This window comes from Peromyscus californicus, unplaced genomic scaffold (genome assembly GCF_007827085.1).
Source record: "Peromyscus californicus insignis strain IS unplaced genomic scaffold, ASM782708v3 Scaffold_3__1_contigs__length_106647218, whole genome shotgun sequence".
NCBI classification, from domain to species: Eukaryota; Metazoa; Chordata; class Mammalia; order Rodentia; family Cricetidae; genus Peromyscus; species Peromyscus californicus.
The window spans coordinates 33,560,431-33,581,903 of NW_026294551.1; the positions used below are offsets into that span (position 1 = coordinate 33,560,431).

General features: G+C 46.9%; 1 protein-coding gene and 1 pseudogene across 2 annotated transcripts; one reads left to right on the forward strand and one right to left on the reverse strand.

Moving 5' to 3' along the window:
• Nucleotides 1-889: 889 nt before the first annotated feature.
• On the reverse strand, nt 890-18,882 carry CUNH17orf67 (chromosome unknown C17orf67 homolog). 2 transcript variants are annotated; one of them, XM_052756511.1, is made up of 4 exons: nt 17,900-18,882; nt 16,903-17,003; nt 4,346-4,481; nt 890-1,328 (listed from the first exon to the last, which is right to left on the reverse strand). In XM_052756511.1, the coding sequence occupies exons 1-3, from the start codon at nt 17,973-17,975 to the stop codon at nt 4,365-4,367; spliced, it is 294 nt and encodes a 97-aa protein (XP_052612471.1). In that variant the 5' UTR covers nt 17,976-18,882; the 3' UTR covers nt 890-1,328; nt 4,346-4,364. The 2 variants fall into 2 exon arrangements, with proteins under 2 accessions (XP_052612471.1, XP_052612470.1); XM_052756510.1 differs by having other exon boundaries at nt 890-1,331; nt 17,900-18,868.
• LOC128123585 (uncharacterized) lies at nt 5,747-5,851 on the forward strand (annotated as a pseudogene).
• Nucleotides 18,883-21,473: the final 2,591 nt, after the last annotated feature.

Genomic DNA, 21,473 nt, shown 5'->3' on the forward strand with positions numbered 1-21,473 from the left:
GTGGCGCACGCCTTTAATCCCAGCACTTGGGAGGCAGAGGCAGGCGGATCTTTGTGAGTTCAAGGCCAGCATGGTCTAGATGAGCGAGATCCAGGAAAGGCGCAAAGCTGCACAGAGAAACCCTGTCTCGAAAAACCTAAAAAAAAAAAAAAAGAAAAGAAAAGAAAAAGAAAGAAATTTCTCCTTTGCTAAAAGACTAGCTATGTATTCGGTGCTGAGTTATGGTCTTGTTGGGCTGATCTTGAGAAAGTATCTTCTTTGGAAAAAAAAAATCAGCCCTTGTGAAAAATTGTTGTGTTCATGTTTCATTCATTTCTAAGTCTGTATAACATTTTTATTTATTTCATGTACATATCCATTCTGTCTATTCATCTGAGTGGGTGTGTGCATGCCACAGCATGCTTGTGGAAGTTAGGGGATAGCTTAGAGGAATCAGTTCTCTTTTTCCCTCGTGTAGGTCCTGGAGACCAAACTCAAGTCGTCAGACTGGGCAGCAGGCACACTTACCCACCCATCCATCTCACCAGGCCCCATTCATATATTTAACGAACAGTATGGGGCGGGAGAGATGGCTCAGTAATTAAGAGCACTTCCTGCTCTTGCAAAGGACCCAGGTTCAGTTCTCAACCCCCCCCCCCCACACACACACACACACAGTGGCTCATAACTCTCTATTAACTCCAGGTCCAGGATTATCAATGTCTTCTTTCTGCTCTCCCCTAGCATGTGGTGTACATACATACATTCCGCCAAACACTCCTACATATAAACTAAAATTAAATAAGTCTTTAAAAAATAAAGAGCAGCACATTATCTGGAACTGGGTTTACAAAGTGAATAAGGGAAGGAAATCCCCAGTACTCTCCCCGTAGGAAAAGAGACACACAGAAAGATTAAACGTCAGCCTTTATAAGTGCAGCAGAGAAATAAAAAAGCAGATGACTCAAAACTCAGCAGCTCCAAGTGATGCACTTCCCCCTTCTGAGCAAGATATCCCCAAGGTCCCCAGTGCAGACACTCCACCCCATGCCTGTTCTGCGGCCCCAGCTCCATCCCTCAAAGGGGGGACTTGGGCTCTGCCTCTTCTCACAAACTGGTAGGAAGGCCTTCAGGAGCCCTGTGACTCAAGCTGTTAGTTTTCATGATGTGGGCATGTTAGTAAAACGGAGCAGAATATATATTTGTCATTTCCCTTGAAGGCAACTTCTGGCCTGCCCACAAGGGACCGCAAGTTCCTGAGATCAGAAGATCTCATTTCTGCAGCTTCAGAGCAAATAGAAGATGAGCTTCTCTCTGTCCCAGCAGTCTCTGGATCACTGCCTGTCAACCTGCTGGAAAAGAAAAAAAAATAATTTTAGAATCGTGGCGGTGGTGGTGGTGGTGCTGGTGCTGGTGCTGGTAGAGGTGGTGGTGGTGGTGGTGGGGTGCTGGTGCTGGTGCTGGTAGAGGTGGTGGTGGTGGTGGTGGTGGTGCTGGTGCTGGTGCTGGTAGAGGTGGTGGTGGTGGTGGTGCTGGTAGAGGTGGTACTGGTGGAGGTGGTGGTGGTGGAGGTGGGGTGCTGGTGGGGGTGATGATGATGGTGGTGGGGATAAGAGGAAAAGGACAGACCTGTCGGCTGTTGTTTCCTGAAAATTCCCTCTATGTGCATCGTTTTGAAAGATTTATTTTATTTATTTAAGTATCTGTGTATCTGTGTGTGCATAGATGTGTATGGATACAGGTATGCCAGGAAGCCAGAAGAGGGTGTCAGATTTCCCTGGAGCTGGATTTACATAGGTGGTTGTGAGCTGCCGGACATGAGGGCTGGGGATTGAATTCAAGCACTCTTTTTTAGTTTTTTGAGACAGGGTTTCACTGTGTAGCCCTGACTGTCCTGGAATGCACGCACGCTGTAGACCAGGCTGGCCTCGAACTCACAGAGATCTGCCTGCTTCCGCCTCTTGAGTGCTGGGGTTAAAGGTGAAGGCCACCACCGCCCCGCACAGCAAGCCCTCTTGACCGCTGAGCCATCTCCAGCTTTTTGGAGCCTCAGGACAATAAAAGAAGAGGCCAGTCAGGCCAGCTTTTTCCATTCAGCCAATGACTAGCAGACTCAGGGCCTGCAAGATGTTTGGACTCCAAATTCCAGGCTGAGCTGCCGCTCCCCTGTCTCCATGTATGTGGGAGCTGTCTGGAATGAGACCTTGGTGGAGTCCCGTGATTCTGCTTAGAAAGCCCTTCATTGAGTACCAGGCCCAGGGACCACATCACCCCAATATACAGATGCAGAAACAGGAACTGAGAAGGGAGGAGTAGCTTGTCACAGAGCTGAGACACAGAGCCCACTCCGGCCATAGTCTGAGCCCCTAACCACTCCACAATTCTGTTTCCTTTCAATTTTAGCGTGTGTGTGTGTGTGTGTGTGTGTGTGTGTGTGTGTGTGTGTGTGTGTCACAGGGTGGGTGCAGAAATCAGAGCACAAGAGTACAACTTGTGGGAATTGGTTCTCTCCTTCCATCATGTGGGTCCCAGGACTCAGACTCCAATCATCAAGCTCAGTGGCAAGAGTTTTTGCCAGCTGAGCCATCTCACCTGCCCCCACCATTCTGTTTTCTAGAAGAAACCAAAGGAGAGCTTTCTGTGATGGAAGACAAGGCCCTTGGTACGGGAGGAGATGGCAGCCTGGAAGTCAGGAGCATGTCCGAATGTAACCATCCTGAGAGAAATAAAGATATTCTCAGGAGACACTCGTGGGGCTGAAGATGCAGCTCAGATGTCAGAGCACTGACGAGCATGCATGAAGGCCTGTATGGCCCCAGCACTGCATAAAACCAACTGTGGCCGCACACTCCCATAGTCCCAATACTTGGGAGCTGTGGGAAGAAGGATCAGAAGTTCAAGGTTGCCCTAGTCTACATAGTTTTTTAAGACTGGGGAGGGCTGTCTTTGGCTATCAGACTATTAACACAAAGCCTTAGAAATCAGAATTTCTCTAGGAGTCTCACACTGGGAGAAGGAAGTCTAACTGTCTGCTAGAAAGAGATTTCACAAGGTTCTGTCAATGTACCCCCCCTGTGGCAGAGACAATGATGATTGGCACGACACACTTTGACCAGGGCCACGTAGTAATGCATGCCTCTGGTCCTCTGCTTAACTCTAAATAAACCTCATGTCAGGACCCTGAAAGTGGACCGAGGGTTCACTGGGCCTCTGTTCCTCTTCCCTGTGTGGCCCCGTGGAATAAATTTGTTCTCTGATTTTCTCCAGTAATCGTGTCTTTGATTGGCCTGTTGAAAACAAGCAGCTGAAACTAGCTTGTGGGGGCGGCCAGACTCTGAACATAACTCAGTAACATCAAGCACACCGAAAGAGCTGACCCAGAACCCGGCTCGGGGGTCAGAAAAAGCAGAAGAGAAAATCAACCCAAGCCTTACTTCTCTTCTACTCCAAGAGCATCCTCTTGCCCTCTGTGAAGCTGCCTCCCAGGGATGGCTTGGACAGGACCAAGCAACAGACTGTGCAATCCTTGCAGGATTGGGAGTTAGCAGAAGATGTCCAGGCCAGCCCTTCTGTGTCTCAGTGAGGAGCTCCATTAACGCCCAATCAGCTCCTCCATAAAATGAGGTCGAAGTGCATGCCATCAGTGACACCAGGGTAATAAGACAGTCAGTGACAGAACTTCTGGGAGAGCACTCTACAACTACCGGGTAACATTCTGAAGGGAGCATCCCTGTGCCGTTACGGTAGCACAAAATACACAAGGGCAAAGAGGAGAAGATTGCTCATGACCACACATAATAAACCATCCAGTTATGCTCTGTCCTGCTTGCTCTGTAAAAACCTCAGAGAGGGCCAGGCATGGTGGCGCATGCCTTTAGTTTAAGCACTCGGGAGACAAAGGCTAGAGGACCTCTTTGAGTTCAGGGTTAGCCTAATCAACACAACAAGCTTCAAGCTCTCCAAGCTAAAAAAAAAAAAAAAAAAAAAAAACCTGCAGAGAGTGATAACTCGGTGGTTAAGAGCTGCTCTTCTAGAGAACTCAGGTTCAATTCCTAGCACCTTCATGGTGGGTCACAACTCCAGTCCCAGAGGATCTGATGCCCTCTTCTGGCCTCTGTAGGAAATGCAAGCATGTGGTATACAGGTCTTTCCTGGATGACAAGGTACCATCCCCTCCCCATGTGGGATCTCTGGGTAACCAGTAGGCTCCCCTGATTTCCTTCTTGCCTGGCTGGCTCCCTTGCCACCCCTTAAACAACAAGCAGGTGACACTCTGGCCCCTGAGCACACTGCCCCAGAAAGTCTCCCCACCATGAACATACTTCACATAGTTACCCGCTCCAACAGAAGAAGGTCTGGGACATACCAAGCCGGCCCAGAGCCCTTTACACGGGGTGAACCAGGTTCCTGTCGCAGTGAGGCTTGCAGTGGGGATTCAGCCAGTGTTCCAGAAACTGCTCCTCAGCACGGTGCTCCAGGGCCAGCAGGTGATGCACATACTCCTGTAAAGACAAAACCAGAGCAATGGGAGGTGCCTAGAACTCCCAGGCTAGCCTTGCGCTCACAGAGGTCAGCCTGCCTCTGCCTTCTGAGGGCTGGGATCAAAGTTGTGTGCCACACACCCGGCGTGTTCCTTCTTCTTAGTCTCAGTCTTTCACACAGCCCAGTGGGAAGCAAGCCAGCAAGGGAGCCAGATGGTACAGCCTGCAGGGTCAGCCTCGCTCCGAAAGAACCCTGGGCTCTCCGTCTATGAGATGGGAATCACTGCAAAGTGTGTGTGAAATGGAACCACATAAATATTTTTATATAACTCTAAAACAGGGGGGCTATTGACCAGAAAAAGTGGCATTTCATCATGAGAGAAAATGGACATATTCAGTCATATAGTATTTGTGACAAGATTAAATTCTTTTGATATGTATCTATATCAAATTATGCACATATATCAAAATTCTTATGTGTTATATATAATAAATATATATAATCACAATATATATAAATATATATATTTTTTAAGACAGGGTTTCTCTGTATAACAGCTCTGGCTGTCCTGATACTCAATTTGTAGACCCAGCTGGCCTCGAACTCACAGAGTTCCACCTGCCTCTGCCTCCTGAGTGCTGAGATTAAAGGCATGCACCACCACCGCCCAGCTGAAAAATATCTTAAAGCACATAAACCTTCCTACAGCATTGAAATGCTTTTAACAGAGGGCCTGGTTTGAACTTTAAGTTTTTATGTTTTGAGAATGTCCTCTAGGAACTCTATAGCCAGGACTAAATACAGTCATTAAAAATAAAAAAGGAAGTGGAGCTGGGAAATAGTTCAGTTAAATAAAGGATTTGTCATACAAGATTAGGACCTGAGTTCGGATCCCCAGCACCCGCATTAAACAAAAATGGGTGTAGTGACGTATGCTGATAATTCCGGCACTCATGAGACAGAGACAGAAGGATCCCAGGGCTCTCTGGGCAGCCTGGGCAGTCTCTCGGAAGAAGTGGAGAGCAACTGAGGACCTCTGGCCTCCACCTGCAAGTACACACAGCTGTAGCTGCATGCCTGCACAGGAAAACATGCATCCACATACACCACACATGTGCACACACACCCACAGCAAAGCCAGACGTGGTGGTTATGTAGCTGTAATCCCGGCACGTGGCAGGCTGAGGCAGGAAGGCAGCCCATACATTCAAGGCCAGCCCAGGCAACATAACAAATTTCAGGCCAGCCTGGGCTTAGCGTGAGACCTTGTCTCCAAAGAAAAGAAGTGTTCTATGGAGAGAGGGAAGGGTTAACATTCCCCTTGACAAGGGCCTTACACACACATACAGGTAACGCACGGCCACCTACTTAGTGGCATCTACTGCTCTTTGGAACTGGAAAAAATTACACTGAGTGAGGTAACTCAGGCTCAGAAAGACAAACACCACATGTTCTCTTTCATATGCAGATCCAAATTCTGGCCTCTAGGGGCACGGCCCTCACATGGTGCACATTCGTCCATGCAAGTCAAACACTCCTACACGTAAAATAAAAATAAGCCTATAAAATAAATTTTTAAGTAGAGAGAGGGCTACATAGAGAGACAGTGTCTCAAAAACAAACAAATCGTGCGCTCAAGAGATTCTCTCTTAGCCACCTAAATAGCTAGGACTATGGTACACGCGACCCAACCCAGGTAAGTTTTATTCATTGGTTTATTTTTTATGGCAACAGCCACAGTCCACTGAGTATGTGACTTAGTGCCTGGTGCAGAGTAGGGCCTCAGGACAGCTCACTGAAGGAACACGTAAATGAATATATGAAAAGGTTGCCTTCTAGCCTACTAAATCCTCCTTGGAAGGTCCCTCGCCATCTCTGTCAACCGTCTTGCTAGAAGCGCCAAATGTACATAAAAGCAAAAGTCAGTATCTATTTCACAGCAGCTGAAGTCATCACTGAAGAGAAGCCATCAAAATAGACACACACTGAGAACAAGGAAGAAGCCAGCACCGGTTTCCATGACACTTCAGTATTTATTTTAAATGTTAGGGAAATGAATATGCCACAAAGGCCTGCAGGCAGTCATTAGTCAAAGACGAAAAGCCAAAGCACAAATCTGCTAAAAACCACAAATTCAACAATTGCATCGGCCGAGTCCGGAATGACCCAGCATTAATGAGCATCTCAAATGTTCCTGGACGGGGAGAGGAGAGGGAGATGGAAAACAGGTTTTCATTTCTTTAGATTTTCTTCTCCAGGGAGGGAAGAAATTAAACAAAAACAAAAACCAGTATTTGTGTTCCGTGTCAAGTGTTCATTGTAATGATTTAAGTGAATCATTTCCTAGTAATTGGAATGGAAACTACACATAGACCCTCACTGGAGGGGTGTGATCATGAATTGAAATGTCCAGCAGAGCCTGACCTGAACCCAAGAGTGACATAGCAAAAGCCTATCAAGGCAGGAACTTCTTCCAACATGTCACCATCCTTTCCGATGACATTCGGGCAGGATTACAGATCCATTGACATTTGGGAGAATTATTTTACTCATTAGTCAAAGCAAGGTGATCACACAGGCTAGAGGCTGGCTCAGAAGTGACATGCCCTGGATCCCCAAAAGCTCTGTGCCCCAGGAAAGCCAATATGCACTGAGCTGGATTCACACCTCAGTAATTCTGAACCGTCTTTGAGACCATGGGAACAAAAGGATAATGGAGTTCCTAGGACATTTGTCGCAGGGCTGACCATGAAAGCATAAAAGCTAGCATGATTTATCTGCACCCACTAAGAACATGCCTGAAAAGAACAGAAGCCAAAATGGCCTCGCTTCCTAGAAAGGCAAATTCCCAGGGTGCGGGAGTGCTTATGAGCACGATCATAAAAGACATCACCGAAGCCTGAATGTCATCTTTCTTCAAGAGTTTGTATCATTCTCCCTGGCAATTGGCAAACGAATTCTTCCCTAAAATTTGGAAAGATGAAGAGAGGCTTAACGAGTTTACATGAGGCAATAGTAGATATTTCCTTGAAATAAGCTCCAGCCTCCACGGCAGAGTTCTCTCCTGCTGGGTCCACACACCCATCCCATCCATCCCAGGAAGCACGGAGACATAACTAGCATTTAGTAAACGCCAATCATTGGTTTGGTGCTGGAGACCCAGGAGTCAAACAAACTGTCCATCTCCTAAAGCCATTTAGAACAGTCTAATGGGAGAGCCATAAAAATATCAAAATTGGGGGCTGGAGAGATGGCTCAAAAAGTAAGAACACACACGGTCCTTGCAAAAGGCCCAAGTTCAGTCCCCCGAGCTCATATTGGGCAGCTCACAACTGCCTGTAACTACTACTCCAAGGAATCCAGAACTCCCTCTTCTGGACTCCATAGGCCCCTGCACACACATGTCTACATACATACCCACACAGAGACAAACACACCGATGCATAATTAAAAGTAAAAAAGAATCTTTTTAAATAAATAAAAAGTTAAGTATTAAACATAGAGGTCACCAAAGCACCACCTTCAATCCTCAGTGAGATGGTAGGGCTGAGAGTCAACCCATTATCTCGGCCTTTTTCTAGAAACCCACATTCAGACGGTGTGTTTACGCAACGCACAACATTGTTTTGTAGATGAGGAGGACAGTCTCTCTATCCACAGGAGATACCTTCTCAGCCCCCCCTAGTGGATGTCTGCAAAAGCAACTGGTGAACTGAACTTCCATGTATTACGGTTTTTCCTACACACATAGACCTATGATGAAGTTTAATTTGCACACTAGGCCAAGTAAGAAACCAATGATAATAATTAATTATAAAACAGAATAATCTAAATGTTATGCTACAGAGCTGGAAGGATAACTCCATCAGTAAAGTGCTTGCCCCCACACACGGCAGGGCCTGCCTCAGGGCAGGCTGGGTGGGTCTGTCTAGGGAGAAAGGTGCTGAGTTTATCCAGAATAATGGAAAGGAAAGGCGACAGACCAGATAGCTCCATTAGTAAAACACTTGCCTTGCAAGCGTGAGATCTTGAGTTCAATCCCCAGAACCCACGTTAAAACCCCCAGGCATAATGGTGTGCACGTGTAATCCCAGTGCCAGGGACACCAAAACAGACAGATCTCTGTGCTCACTGGCCAGCCTGTCTATCCTGCTTGAGGCGTTCCAGGCCCATGAGAGACCCTGTCTCAAAATACAAGGTAGATAGCTCCTGAAAAACGATACTCAAGGTTAACCTCTGGCCTCCACACACATAAGTGCACACGTAAAAGCACAACTGTACACACACACACACACACACACACACACACACACACACAAGGCTCTCAATATAGCTTATTGCACTGCACTTTCCCTTCTTCCTGTGAGGACGTGAGATGATGTAATGCCTATCAGGTAGGATGGAGTGAGAGGGAGGGCAGAGGCTGTGCATGAGACTTGCTGACAGGGAAACACAACAATTCTGCAGTGGACCCAGTGATGGAGACTGTTGTCAATGAGCAAGGAAACCCTTATCAAAGAAAGCACTTAACTGGGGGCCTGCTTACAGTTTCAGAAGGTCAGTCCATGATCATCACAGTGGGAGGCAGACAGACAGAGTGCAGGAGCAGTAGCTGAGAGCTTTATATCCTGATTCACCTCCTCCAACAAGGACACACTTAATCCAACGAGGCCACACCTCCTAATCCTTCCAAGCAGTTCACCCGCTGGGAACTAAGCATGCAAACATATGAGCCTACATGAGGCATTCCCATCCAAACCACCATAGAGACTAAGTGGCGGACAGGTGACTTGCAGAGACTGTGGCCACACTAGACATCCCCACCCCTCATCACCCTCCCCGGAATGCTGCACCATTTTAATTGCATGCGTTGTTCCTTGCCAGAATTTCCCATTTAATATCTGTAGACTCAGGGTGACCACGAACCTCAGAAACTTAAGAAAGAAAATGTGCAAATAAGGAAGGGGGAGGAGCGTCCTGGGAGGGCAGAGAGGAAGGAGAGAAACACTGTGACATTCAGAAAGAAGGGGAGGGTGCTGGGGAGAGTCAAAGGAGAGGGGCCTTGCAGGCAGATGGAGACACTTGCGAGAATGTGCCGAGGCTCCATTTGAAAAGCAATGAGACATTCTGGGTGATTGAATATCAGTTGCCTTGGAAGGATAGCAGGGAACCCAGGGATGGCTTGGGGCTAGCATGTCCCCAGGCCAGAGCACACTGGCTTTTTTCTATAAGCAGAAAGGAGAGAGAAGGCTGTCTTAGTTAGGGTGACTACTGCTGTGATGGAACACAGTGGCCAAAAGCAACTTGGGAGGAAAGGGTTTATTTCACTCACAGTTCCATAGAACAGTTCATCATCGAAAGCAGCCAGGGCAGGAACTCTAGCAGGGCAGGAACCTGCAGGCAGGAGCTGATGCAGAGGCCATGGAGAGGGGCTACTTACTGGTTTGCTTCTCATGGCTTTGCTCAGTCTGCTTACTTAGAGAACCCAGGACCACCAGCCCAGGGATGGCACCACCCACAATAGGCTGGGCCCTCCCCCACCAATCATTAAGATGACTGTTGTTTATGTCAAACTGCATAAAACTAGCCAGCACAAAGGCTCTAAGGATTATTTACTGGGCTGTTTTGTGTATTTTTTTCAATAATCACCCATAGATAACATGCTCTCTCATTTTATCCTCACAATGAGCCTAATAGGCAGTTACCACTTCCTCTTTTTCTAGCTGTGAAAACTGAGACTCGGGGAGTTTAAATGACTTGGCTAAGATATGACAGCTGGTCAGTAGGGAGTGGAGATACAGACAAGCTAACTGCTGCCCAATATGAATTACATGATCTTGTGGAAATCATACATTGGGTCATTCATTTTTTTAATGGTTGTTTAAATAGTATGCCCTCTAAATTCATGTCTACTTATAACACATGAGGGTGAGCCTTTGTTTTGGAAATTGGATCTTTATCAACGTTACCAATTAAAGATGACATCATCCTGGGTTCAGGTGGGTCCTATCTGATGGCTGGTGTCCTTTGAAGAGGGAAATGTGAGAGACTAGGGTGATTGCTCAGTGGCCAGGCACTTTCTTAGCACATATGGAATCACCATGTGATGTACTGTTTCCGGTTCCTGCTACCTTCATGTCTCCATAGTCACAGGCTGCAACCCGGAACTGGGAGCTAAGATAAATCCTTTCTCCCCTAAGCTTCATTTTTCAGGGTATTTCAGCACATCAGCCAGAAACAGAACTAGAACATTCCAACAATGAAAAGGGGGGTAATGCAGACACTATACCACACAAGGAAGGCGGCCATGTGACAGCCGGCAAGTTGGAGTAAGGCAGTCATGGGTTAAGAAGCAGTAAGGACCACCAGCCACCACTAGGAGGCACTGGAGGGACAGGCAACAGTTCTCCAGTGCTTCCAGGAGCAACTAACTCCACCAAGGCTTGACTCAAACTCCAGGCTCCTGAGTTGTAAGATAATAAAGTCCTACTGTTCTAAACACTACAGCCCATTACAGGACCCTAAGAAATGAAAACACATAAACCACATAGAGGACGGAGGGCACAGTAAAATTTTGCCCCAAATCTTATCACTCAGGAACATCATCACTTTGGCGCCTTACACACATGTACACATGGTACCCATGTAAATATGGATAGGCCGAGTTCGCCTTCAAAACTTCCCCTCCATTTTGAAAGTTGTACATGCAAAATCTTATTTAAAGTTTTGTCAAGAGTATAGGAAACTGGACTACCAGGGCGCCTCAGAGGGGAAAGGTGCTTGCTGTATAAGCTTGGTGACCAGAGTCCAATCCCTGGAACCCACAGAAAGGTGGAAGAAGAAAGCCAAATCCACAGAGTTGTCCTCTAACCTACTCATGGATGCTATGGTATGTGCACCTACGGACACTCATCATGCACATGTATAAAAAATAATAATTTTTAAAGGAATATAGGATGCTGGGCATGGTGGTGCACACCTTTAATCCCAGGACTCAGAAGGCAAAGGCATGTGTGTTTCTGAGTTTGAGACCAACCTGATCTACTTAGCAAGTTCCAAGCCAGCCAGAGTTACATAGTGAAACCCTATCAGAGCGAGAGAGAGAGTCAGAAGCAGAGAGAGACAGAGCTAGAGGCAGAGAAGCAGAGAGAGACAGAGGCAAGACAGAAACAGAGAGAAATAAGACCAGATATTCTGGTGGTGGTGGTGGTGGTGGTGGTGGTGGTGGTGGTGGTGGTGGTGGTGTTTGGTGTTTTGTTTTTTTTTTGTTTGTTTGTTTTTCCAGACAGAGTTTCTCTGTGTCAGAGCCCTGGCTATCCTGGAACTCTAACCTCGAACTCACAGAGATCCACCTGCCTCTGCCTCTTGAGTGCTGGAATTAAAAGTGTGCACCACCACTGCCCTGCTATATAATCTTTTTTAAAAAGACCCAGGAAAGATTTGTTTGGGTTCATAATTTTAGAGAGCCGATTTAGTCCATCGTGGTAGGGAAGACATGGCAGGGATCTCAGTTCAAGGTAGCCAGTGTGTGACTGTCCACATCATGGTGAACCAAGGAACAGAGAGAGCAGGGTAAGATCCAGGGGCCAGGCACAACTTTCAAAGGCGTACTCCTACCGACCCACTGCCACCAGCCAGGCCCCAGTGCCAGCTGAGGAACAAATATCAAAACACGAGCCTGTGGGGACATCTCAGCTTCAAACGTCTTTCCATTCTGCCCTCTCTTCCTCCAGGCCCAGCTTCATGCAGTTGTCTCCAAACAAGTTGGGTTATTTGGCTGGTCTTGGCCTCTGCGAGCTTGCTGAGGTTTCATTAGACCTCCAAAATCCTCCGACAACTCAGTAAAATCTACCTGTCTCCACAAGGCATGTCCCTAAATGAATGCCAAACTTTGGGGAGCTCCCATCCCATTTCCATGAAGTCCAGACCCTACTCTCCAAAATCTCTGACCATCTGGGGCCGAGTTAATTATAAATGACAGTCACAGCCCATTTCTCTGCCACAGCAGCTTCTAGATTCTAGGGGTGACTTTCCCCTCCTGACAGCCATGATCACCCCACTGTGTGCCACCTGCCAGCCATTATTCCTTCCAGAAACCCACTAACACAGATGGCAGTGTGTGGCTGGGGGTTGCAGAGGATAAAACAGCATACAGCAAAACCAACTGCACACCCAGTGTCAATTGTTCAGATACGTGTATCAGCCGTTTCCTAGAGCAGGGAATTCCAATGACATGCTTCCTTGGTCATCAGCCAGGCTCCTTTCTCTGGTTCCTCTTTCTATCTCCCACACACATTAGGCCTCACCCACTTGCTTCCTGGCTGCCTCCTACATTTAAAGTCCCTCCCGCTTCTTACCCAGAGTCATCTGTCTCCCTCTTAGTATCTCTTCTTTTTCCCTCCAGGTCCCAACTTCCTCCATCAATAGTCCTGTTTCCCCCTGCTCCCCCAGGACAGGTGCCAGCCTGCTCATCATGAACATGTTGTCAGATGCAGGAAATACACAGGAACTGTTTCAAACAGTCAAGCTCCCCCTCGCGCCCCCGCCCCAAGCATGGGCAGAGCTTGTTTCCAACAAGCCAGTAATTCTGCAGATGCCAGTCTCTGAGCTGGTTAAGCCAAGTGTCAAGATGACAAACACCATAAAACAGATCTTCATGAGGAGAGACTGCAAGTCTCCGTGTGTGTTTTCATTTCGAATTAACACTTCCCCAAAGCACTACCTGTAACCCTCTTCCATGGCTTCTCCATCCTCTGAACCAGTTTTCTTTCCTCCAGTCACTTAGTGAGAAACAAAGCCATCCCACTAGTCAACATCTCAGTTAGTTACGTTGGCAGTAAACACGTGGGTCTCCAGGCTTAGCTCCCAGGGGCACATGCCTTCCCCCAAAGGCTGTCAACTGTCCAAAGTCCACCTGTCCATCTCCCGGGTACCATGAGATAAAGATGGAGAACATGTCCAACAATGTCATCGCCTGTTTCCCATGTACAGCAAGGTCTGAAGGCCAGCGTCTGAGAGACTTTGTACCCTGAACCTCTAAATGGTTCCCGAGGAGCAGGCCTAATTATATCAGTGTCCTGCTTAAAATCCCTAGATGCTTCCACGGTGTACACAGCACAAAACTCAATCATGTTGCAATGATGTCCAAGGGATGTCCTACCTGACCCTGAGACAGCCTTCCAATGGCATCATTCCAAGTAGCCCAGGGGCTCAAGTCAAGGCCCAAAGAGGAATATGGAGGAATAGTCTGACACGTAATATTTTGCAAAGTCTTTTTCAAAACACACACATGTAGGCCAGACATGGTAGCACACACCTTTAATCCCAGCACTCAGGAGACAGAGGTAGGTGGATCTCTGTGAGTTCAAGACCAGCCTGATCTACATAGTAAATTCCAGGATAGCCAAGGCTATATTGAAATACTCTGACTCAAAAAAAAAAGAAAAGAAGGGGGGGAGGAAGGGAAAGGGAGAAGGAAGCATGGCTCTTCAGAAGCCAAGGGCCCTTGGATGATGTCCACCCTCTGTGAAGCTCCTGACCCTGCCTGGCCAAAGGTGGGACCTGACTGACATCCCAAGACAGGCTGGCAAGCACAGGGCCACCATGCTTTGCATTCAGATCCAGCTATGCGTGTTCTCAGGGGTGACAACGGCCCCAAGCCAGGAATAGGCACAATGTCAACAAAGCAGTACACTCAGAAGTTCCTAAGCTGGGAGAGGACCACACAATGCAGAGTTCAGAGCCAAGTGCAGCACAGTCGCAGGAGGCAGGAAATGGAGCTTCAACGGTCCAAACACCTGCAGATGGAGGAGGCCTACAGAGTCTTCAGTAAGGGCCAAGGCCGTTGCCCCACAGAGCTCAAGATGGCCAGGTGCAGGCGCTGTCAGAGGAAACCTCAAAGGCCAGGATGAACTGAATGACAGAATGTTTGCCCTGCATACTCAAGGCCCTAGATTCAACCTCCGTGCCGGGAAGAAAGCCTAGAGCAATGATGTAGAGTAATGTAACGTCCCCCATACACAGTTAGAAAGTAAGTAGAGATTCAGGCGAGCTGGAGGGCTCGGTGGGCAAAGGTGCTTGCTGCCAACCCTGACAACCTGAGTTCAGTCCCTGGGCCCCACAAGATGCAAGGAGAGAACCAACTTCCCCAAGTGGTCCCCTGGCCTCCGCATACATGTGCACACCACTAAATAAGTAACTGGAAAACAAAGAAAGAATGAGAGAAGAAACGAAGTCAACCGGAAGGTTCAACTCTAGTCCGACCTGAGTCAGCAGCACTTACCATCAATTGTTTTTCTCTGTGCTGGGGACCAAATCTAGGGCCTTGTGCATTCCAGGTGAGCACTGTACCACTGAGCCACATTCCCAGACCAATGCAAGTCTTTTAAATATCAAATTATGCACATTGAGAGAGAGAGAGAGAGAGAGAGAGAGAGAGAGAGAGAGAGAGAGAGAGAAGGCAAACGTGGTTCCAGGTCCCTGTGGACCTCACTTAAGAATCTGACAGAGAGGCCGAACTGATATCCAGTTGAGGGGGTTCAGGAAAGAGACCAACCTGGACCAGAGAGATTCCACCAGACAATAATCTCCAGACAGCCCAAGCTTGCTGGTACAATGTGATGAACCTTCACCTGGATGAGGCAGAAATACCATGAATGTCAGAACAGCCAAGCTGGGCCACAAAACAGGAGCTAGACAGCCTGCCAGGGTCTCACAGAATGTACTAAACACCCAAAATAAAGGCAGGAAAAGGACTGTAGAATTACGTTCCTTGTTGTTGTGATAAAAGGTACAACTTGAGCCAGGCAGTGGTGGTGCATGTCTTTAATATTAGCACTTGGGAGGCAGAGGCAGGAGAATATCTGTGCGTTCAAGACCAGCCTGGTCTACAAGGCGAGTTCCAGGACAGCCAGAGTTGTTACATGGAGAAACCCAGTCTCAAAAAAAAAAAAGCAAAGGAAGGAAAGAAGGAAGGAAGGAAGGAGAAATGGCCCAGTCCCAACTCATATCTCTTCAGCACAATTGCTGCACCTAAGGGTCAAGGATCATTACACAAGAGGGACCTGGAAGACTGTAAGAGGCAGAGGAACAGAAAGTGTGCTGTGAAACTGTGTCTCCTCAAAATGTCAGCGAGACTGCATCCATGAAGTCTAGTCAACACGGCTGCCTAAACAAGACTTGAACAGGGGTAACCAATGGACATGCTAACATGAAGGAAGGAACGTGTGTGAGGCTTCAACCCTAGGCAAAGAACTATGGGCCACTGGGGAATTCCGAGAGGGAGAAACACAGTCTTTCCTAGGGAAAAGTCTCCCAGTTAGTCCTCTAATGCCAAGCTGTCAACCCTGAAAACATGTACATGCAGGTAACATTATACAGCCTGGGCAGGTTGTATTCATGTATTTAGGAGTGTGTGTGTGTGTGTGTGTGTGTGTGTGTGTGTGTGTGTGTGTGTGTGTGTGTGTAAATCAATAATTAAAAGGAGGCAATGAATTTGAGAGAAAAGGGGTTACATGAGAGGGGTTGGTGAGAGGAAAAGGAAGTGGGGAATGATGTAATTATAACATCAAGAAAATGATTATTTAAAAAAAAAATGAAAGCTGCCGGGCGGTGGTGGCGCATGCCTTTAATCCCAGCACACAGAAGGCAGAGGCAGGTGGATCTATGAGTTCGAGGCCAGCCTGGTCTACAGAGCGAGTTCCAGGACAGGCACCAAAGCTACACAGAGAAACCCTGTCTGGGGGGGGGGGGGGGGGGGATGAAAGCTAATGCCCAGCTTGCTTTCCCTTTTTGAATGCAGTCTAGGACCCAACCCATAGAACGGCACTGCCTGCATTTAGGCTAGGTCTTCCCTACCTCGATTAGCTCAGTCTTGAAACCCTCAGACATACCCAGAGGCTTGTCTTGGAACTGATTCTAAGTCCTGTCAAGCTGACAATTAATATTAGCTGTTCCAGGTGCCTCAGTTCAGAAAGACTAGGCAAGTGGAAACCATAACCCACAGAGCAGAACTGAGGACCAAGGCCATCATCAGAGGTAGCTGGTACCAAGATTCTACCCAAGGTGGCCGTTGCTGGCTGAGGATGCTGGTGTAGTCTGCAGGGGTCAGAGAGGCAGACACTGGGTTGGCATCAGCCAAAAGGAGCAGCTGCTGAGCAAGCAAAGCAGAGGAGGGAGATGCTGAGCAGCCCCCTCAGGATGCAGGGACACACACACCACACCCCCAGAGACCCTACTATTTCTGCTTTAAGTACCCTGTCCACAGGAGATGAGTAGAGCCGGCATCCCCAGGAGTGAAGACCACTCATTTCTTACTCCTGTGTCTGTAATCGAACCCCCATCTCACAGCCCACCCAGAGACCAGCACTCAGTTAATTTCAGAATAAACAGCCCACTCAGAAGATAGTGTGTGCTATGCAATTGCCAAGGCCAAGCACTCACCCGAATGGGCTCATCCGGGAATCCAGGTTTGCTGGGTCTGTCCTGTCGCCGGGACCTCAGGAGCTGTTTGGCTTGCTTTTCTGTCAGAATTGGGGAGGCTTCTGTAAAGAATCAGGAAAAGCCTTGAGAGGTTCCCAGGCCCGGGAGTCCACACTTCATCTCAGCACTCCAGAGAGGATTTGTAAATTCAATCTTGGTTAAAACACAAAGAGGAATCTGTCCTAAAGGATGTGGCATGTCTGAGGACTTGGGGATTTTAAATTGTTTCTACTATGGTTAACTCAGAGCAAATACTTCAGAATTTAAATCTACTTACTTCTTGCAATGGCCCATTCATTTATAGTGGACATTTATGTAATGTATAGAGGTTATTGTTTGTTTGTTTTTATTTGTTTTGAGACAAGGTCTCTTCGCTGGCTGGCCTTGAACTCCACGTCTAGTTGGGATGACCTTGAACTTCTGATCCTCACGAGTGCTGGAATTACAGTTGTTTGCCGCCATGCCCTGTTAACACGGTCCTGGGACTAAACACAGGGCTTCTTCACACATGCTCAGCAAGCACTCTGCCAACTGAGCTGCAACTCCAGCCCTGAATATGGTTTTTAAAAAATATAATCTTTCCCATTCTATCATCTGTGGCAATTAAGACAGTGTTAAATCCGGTCTTCACACACTCCACTCAGAAAATATGGTCACAAAACTGTTCGTGGTGGCGGGGAGGGTAATCACATTCAAACATTAAAATACATTAGCATAATATCCATGATCACATATGCTCTTTTAAAGATGATGTCACTGAAGGCTCATCAGCATTTTTTGAAAATAGTACTCAAACACATCTTAAGACTTTTCAAAGAAAGTAACCCACCTCCATTTTAAAGAGTAGGAATTCTAGAAGCTCACTCTTACAAGAAGAAAGAGTATCAAAATATCAATATATACTATATATGATCACGTCAATACAAAAATAGGCCATATCCTTAGAGAGAGAACCTACCTGAGGAGAAGACCAGCAGAGTGAGGACAAGGACCAACACAAACAGCTTCTCCATGGTGCCAGGCCCCGAGCCCATGACTGAACTCTCCGGACCCGTCCTACCTACTTGAAAGAGGCCCTGTCAGTCCCAATGCCCTGTAGACTTTCACTAACACGGCTTGCCACGTGATGCTAAGTGTATCTGACTCTGAGTTTGTAATAATGACTGTTAAAATATTCCCCCCGCCCCTGAATTCCTGTGACTTTTCATCCTGAGACGGGAAATGATCCCTCTGTAATGTGACCTCCTGAATGTGGTTTTGAGAATATCCATTTCGTGTAAACAGGTCTATCGAGCACATTCTGTGACGTTTCTGAGTATTTCTCTAAAGCTTTGGCTTATAGTCTGTTTCACTGGGTAGCACTCATATCTCTCTCTCTCTCTCTCTCTCTCTCTCTCTCTCTCTCTCTCTCTCCTCCTTTAGGTGGGTCGGTAAGTCATTTAACTCCTTTCTTCTCTTCTTGGAGGACCCAACAAAACCCACCTTTGGGTGTGGTGAAGCAGTGAGGAGAAGCCTGAACTCACAGTAGCTGTGACCCCTCACCATCAGCCATCTCTTTCTTAAAACAGGAAAGTGAGATCCAGAGATGGGAGGCCGAGCCCATGTTCACACACATACACTGGGGAGAATCGAAACCCGTCTCCACACTTCCACTGTGTGTTCTCACTGCACTCCATGCCATAGCTTAGATGCCGACTGCTTATCCATAAAGGCCCCCGTGTTAAAGGCTTGACCCCCAAAATGCCAGTACTGGGGGGAACAACCTTTAAGATGTGGCGCCTCACCCAGATCTAGTGATGTATATGACTTTAATCCCAGCAGTCTGGAAGTAGAGGCAGGCAGATCTCTGTGAGTTTGAAGCTGGTCTGATCTACATAGAGAGTCTTAAGACAGCCAGGGCCATGCAGATAGACTCTGTCTCAAAAAAAAAAAAAAAAGGTCAGGCAGTAGTGGTGCACGCCTTTAATCCCAGAATGCAGGGACCAGAGGCAGGTGGATCTCTTGAGTTTGAGGCCAGCCTGGTCTACAGAGTGAGTTCCAGGACAGCCAGGGCTACACAGAGAACACAGAGAAAACTTGTCTCAAAGAACAACAGCAAAAAACAAAACTGCGGAGCCCACCTAGGAAGTCCTAAGGTCACTGGGAGCGTGCTCTGATGGGGATTGTGGGCCCTGGCTCCGTACCTCTTTCTCTTTTGCTTCTGAATCACATGATCTACTCTGTTCCATTCTGTGCTCCTGCCATGATATGCTGCCTCACCACAGGCCCAAAGAGGAGCAGTCAGTCACGCGCTAGAACCCCCTAAACCTTTCTAATGTTCTCAACCGTCCTACTGCTGAGACCCCTTAATACAGTCCTCCATGTTGTGGTGACCCCCAACCACAAAACTATTTCATTGCTGCTTCATAACTGTAATTTCACTAGCTGTTCTTCAGAAGGACCCAGATTCAGTTCCTGGTACCCACATTCATAACTCCAGTCAAGCACATACATGGTAACACATGCATGCATTCAAGCAAAACATTCATATATACAATAAAATAAACCTAAAAAAAATTTAAGGAAAAGCAGCCATGAATTGGAAAGAGGAACAAGGTGAGAGGGTACACAGGAGGGTTTGTTGGGAGAAAATAGAAGGGGGAAATATAATTACATTACACTCTCAAAAAAATTGTAAATAATTGTTTAAAGAAACTTTTTGTCTTTAAAAATTGATTCTCTCAGATATTCCATCACGGGGACATAAACCTGACTAACACACGCATAACACACTTCTTCCTGCACAGGGTTTGGAGAAATATCAGGAAGACCATAAGCAGCCTTAGCCAGACTTAAGGTTATTTTCGTAAAGATAAGTAAATCTGCTGGGTGTGGTGGCACACTGCCAGAATGCCCGCTCCTGCGGGGTAGAAGCAGGAGGGCCAGCGGAGTTCAAGGTCCTCTCCACCACACAGGAAGTTCCGTGCAAGCCTGAATCTCAGGACCCTGTCTCAACTGAAGAGGAGGAGAATCCAACATGCTGCTGAAGTTCTCTGAAATTCATCAATAAATATTATATGAAGAAATCATTAGATACATAACAAATTATAGCTGAAAGGGATGTGGCTTTTCTTTGCACAAGGCTCTCCATTCAGAATAATGACCGCTGTCCTGTGGTCACTTTGCCAGCTCCAAAGAAAACAGAACCTGACCCGCAGTTGTCTGAGCTTATGCTAATGCTAGGTAACTGATATTAAACCGAAATGTCCTCAAAAAGAAAAGAAAGAAGAAAAATAAACAAAATTATAAAACTGAAATATCCTGGCCACTGGGCTGGTATTTTGAGCAGACAGCAAACAGGAAAAGAAATCATGTGCTGTCAGTAAAAGTTACCTCACATCTCTCTCTCTCTCTCTCTTTCTCTCTCTTTCTCTCTCTCTCTCTCTGAAACAGGGTCTCATTATATAGTCCTGGCTGTTCTGAAACTCACTCTGTAGCCAAGGCTGGCTTCAAACTCACAGAGATCCACCTGTCTCTGCCTCCTGAGTGCTGGGATTAAAGGCGTGAGACACACATCCAGTTGCCCATTCATTTCTGACAACATGGGGTTTGGTTTTAGGAGCTCTGCTGCAGCTAGCAACCTTCTGTCTTTATAGTTCTCAAGAACCTGGGAGATGGCTCAGTGGTTAAGAGCCCTGCATCAGGCTTTTTCTTTGGGGCCACCAACCAGCTCCCAAATCAGGACATGGAAACATATTCGTTATAAATGCTCGGCCTTAGCTTATGCTCGTTTCCGGCTTTTTTTTCTTTGACTTAATTCAACTTGTTTCTCTTCATCTACATTTTGCCTCAGGGCTTTTTACCTTTCTTTCTATATGTCCTCCTTTCCTGCTTCCTCCAGTGTCTGACTGGCCGGCGGCTGCCTGGCTTCTGGCCCCAGGCATGTCCCCCTCTTTTCCCCTCATTCTTTTCTTCTCTCTCATCCTCTTCTCTTATTCTCTCTGTCCAACAACCTAGCTATTGGCCACTCAGCTCTTTATTAGACCAATCAGGTGCCTTAGGCAGGCAAGGTGAAACAATGCAACACATCTTTACATAATCAAACACACATCCTTACAGGTTAGACAAAAGCAGCATAAACAAATGTAACATATCTTTACATTGTTAACAAAGGCAGCAGAAACAAATGTAGCACATCTTTGTCCAGTTAAAATAACATTCCACAGCAAGCCCTGGCTCCTCTCCTAGAGAACCGAGTTTGACTCCCTGCACCTACATGGTGGCTCACAACCGTACCTGTAACTCCAGTTCTAGAGGAGAGGCTAGTTTTTATGGGCACTGCATGGACATGGTACACAGATATACACACAAGCAATACACCCACACACATAAAATAAAAATAAATAAAAGACAAGTTTCAAAAAAAGAACTAAGGAATTTTAGAGTATTATTTCAGGAATATGTATATTTGTCACATTAAGTATTTTGAGGTGGTTTTTGGTTTTTGGTTTTTCTTTTGGGGAGGTGGGGAGGGGTGGTCAGGCTGGTAAAAT

What these genes read in the sequence shown, in the direction of transcription:
- CUNH17orf67 (XM_052756511.1), bottom strand. Translation starts at nt 17,975, where the DNA reads ATGGGCTCGGGGCCTGGCACCATGGAGAAGCTGTTTGTGTTGGTCCTT. An exon ending in TCTGCTGGTCTTCTCCTCAG is followed by an intron (nt 17,004 to 17,899) that starts GTAGGTTCTCTC and finishes GATTCTTTACAG; the next exon opens with AAGCCTCCCCAATTCTGACA. An exon ending in TCCCGGATGAGCCCATTCGG is followed by an intron (nt 4,482 to 16,902) that starts GTGAGTGCTTGG and finishes TTGTCTTTACAG; the next exon opens with GAGTATGTGCATCACCTGCT.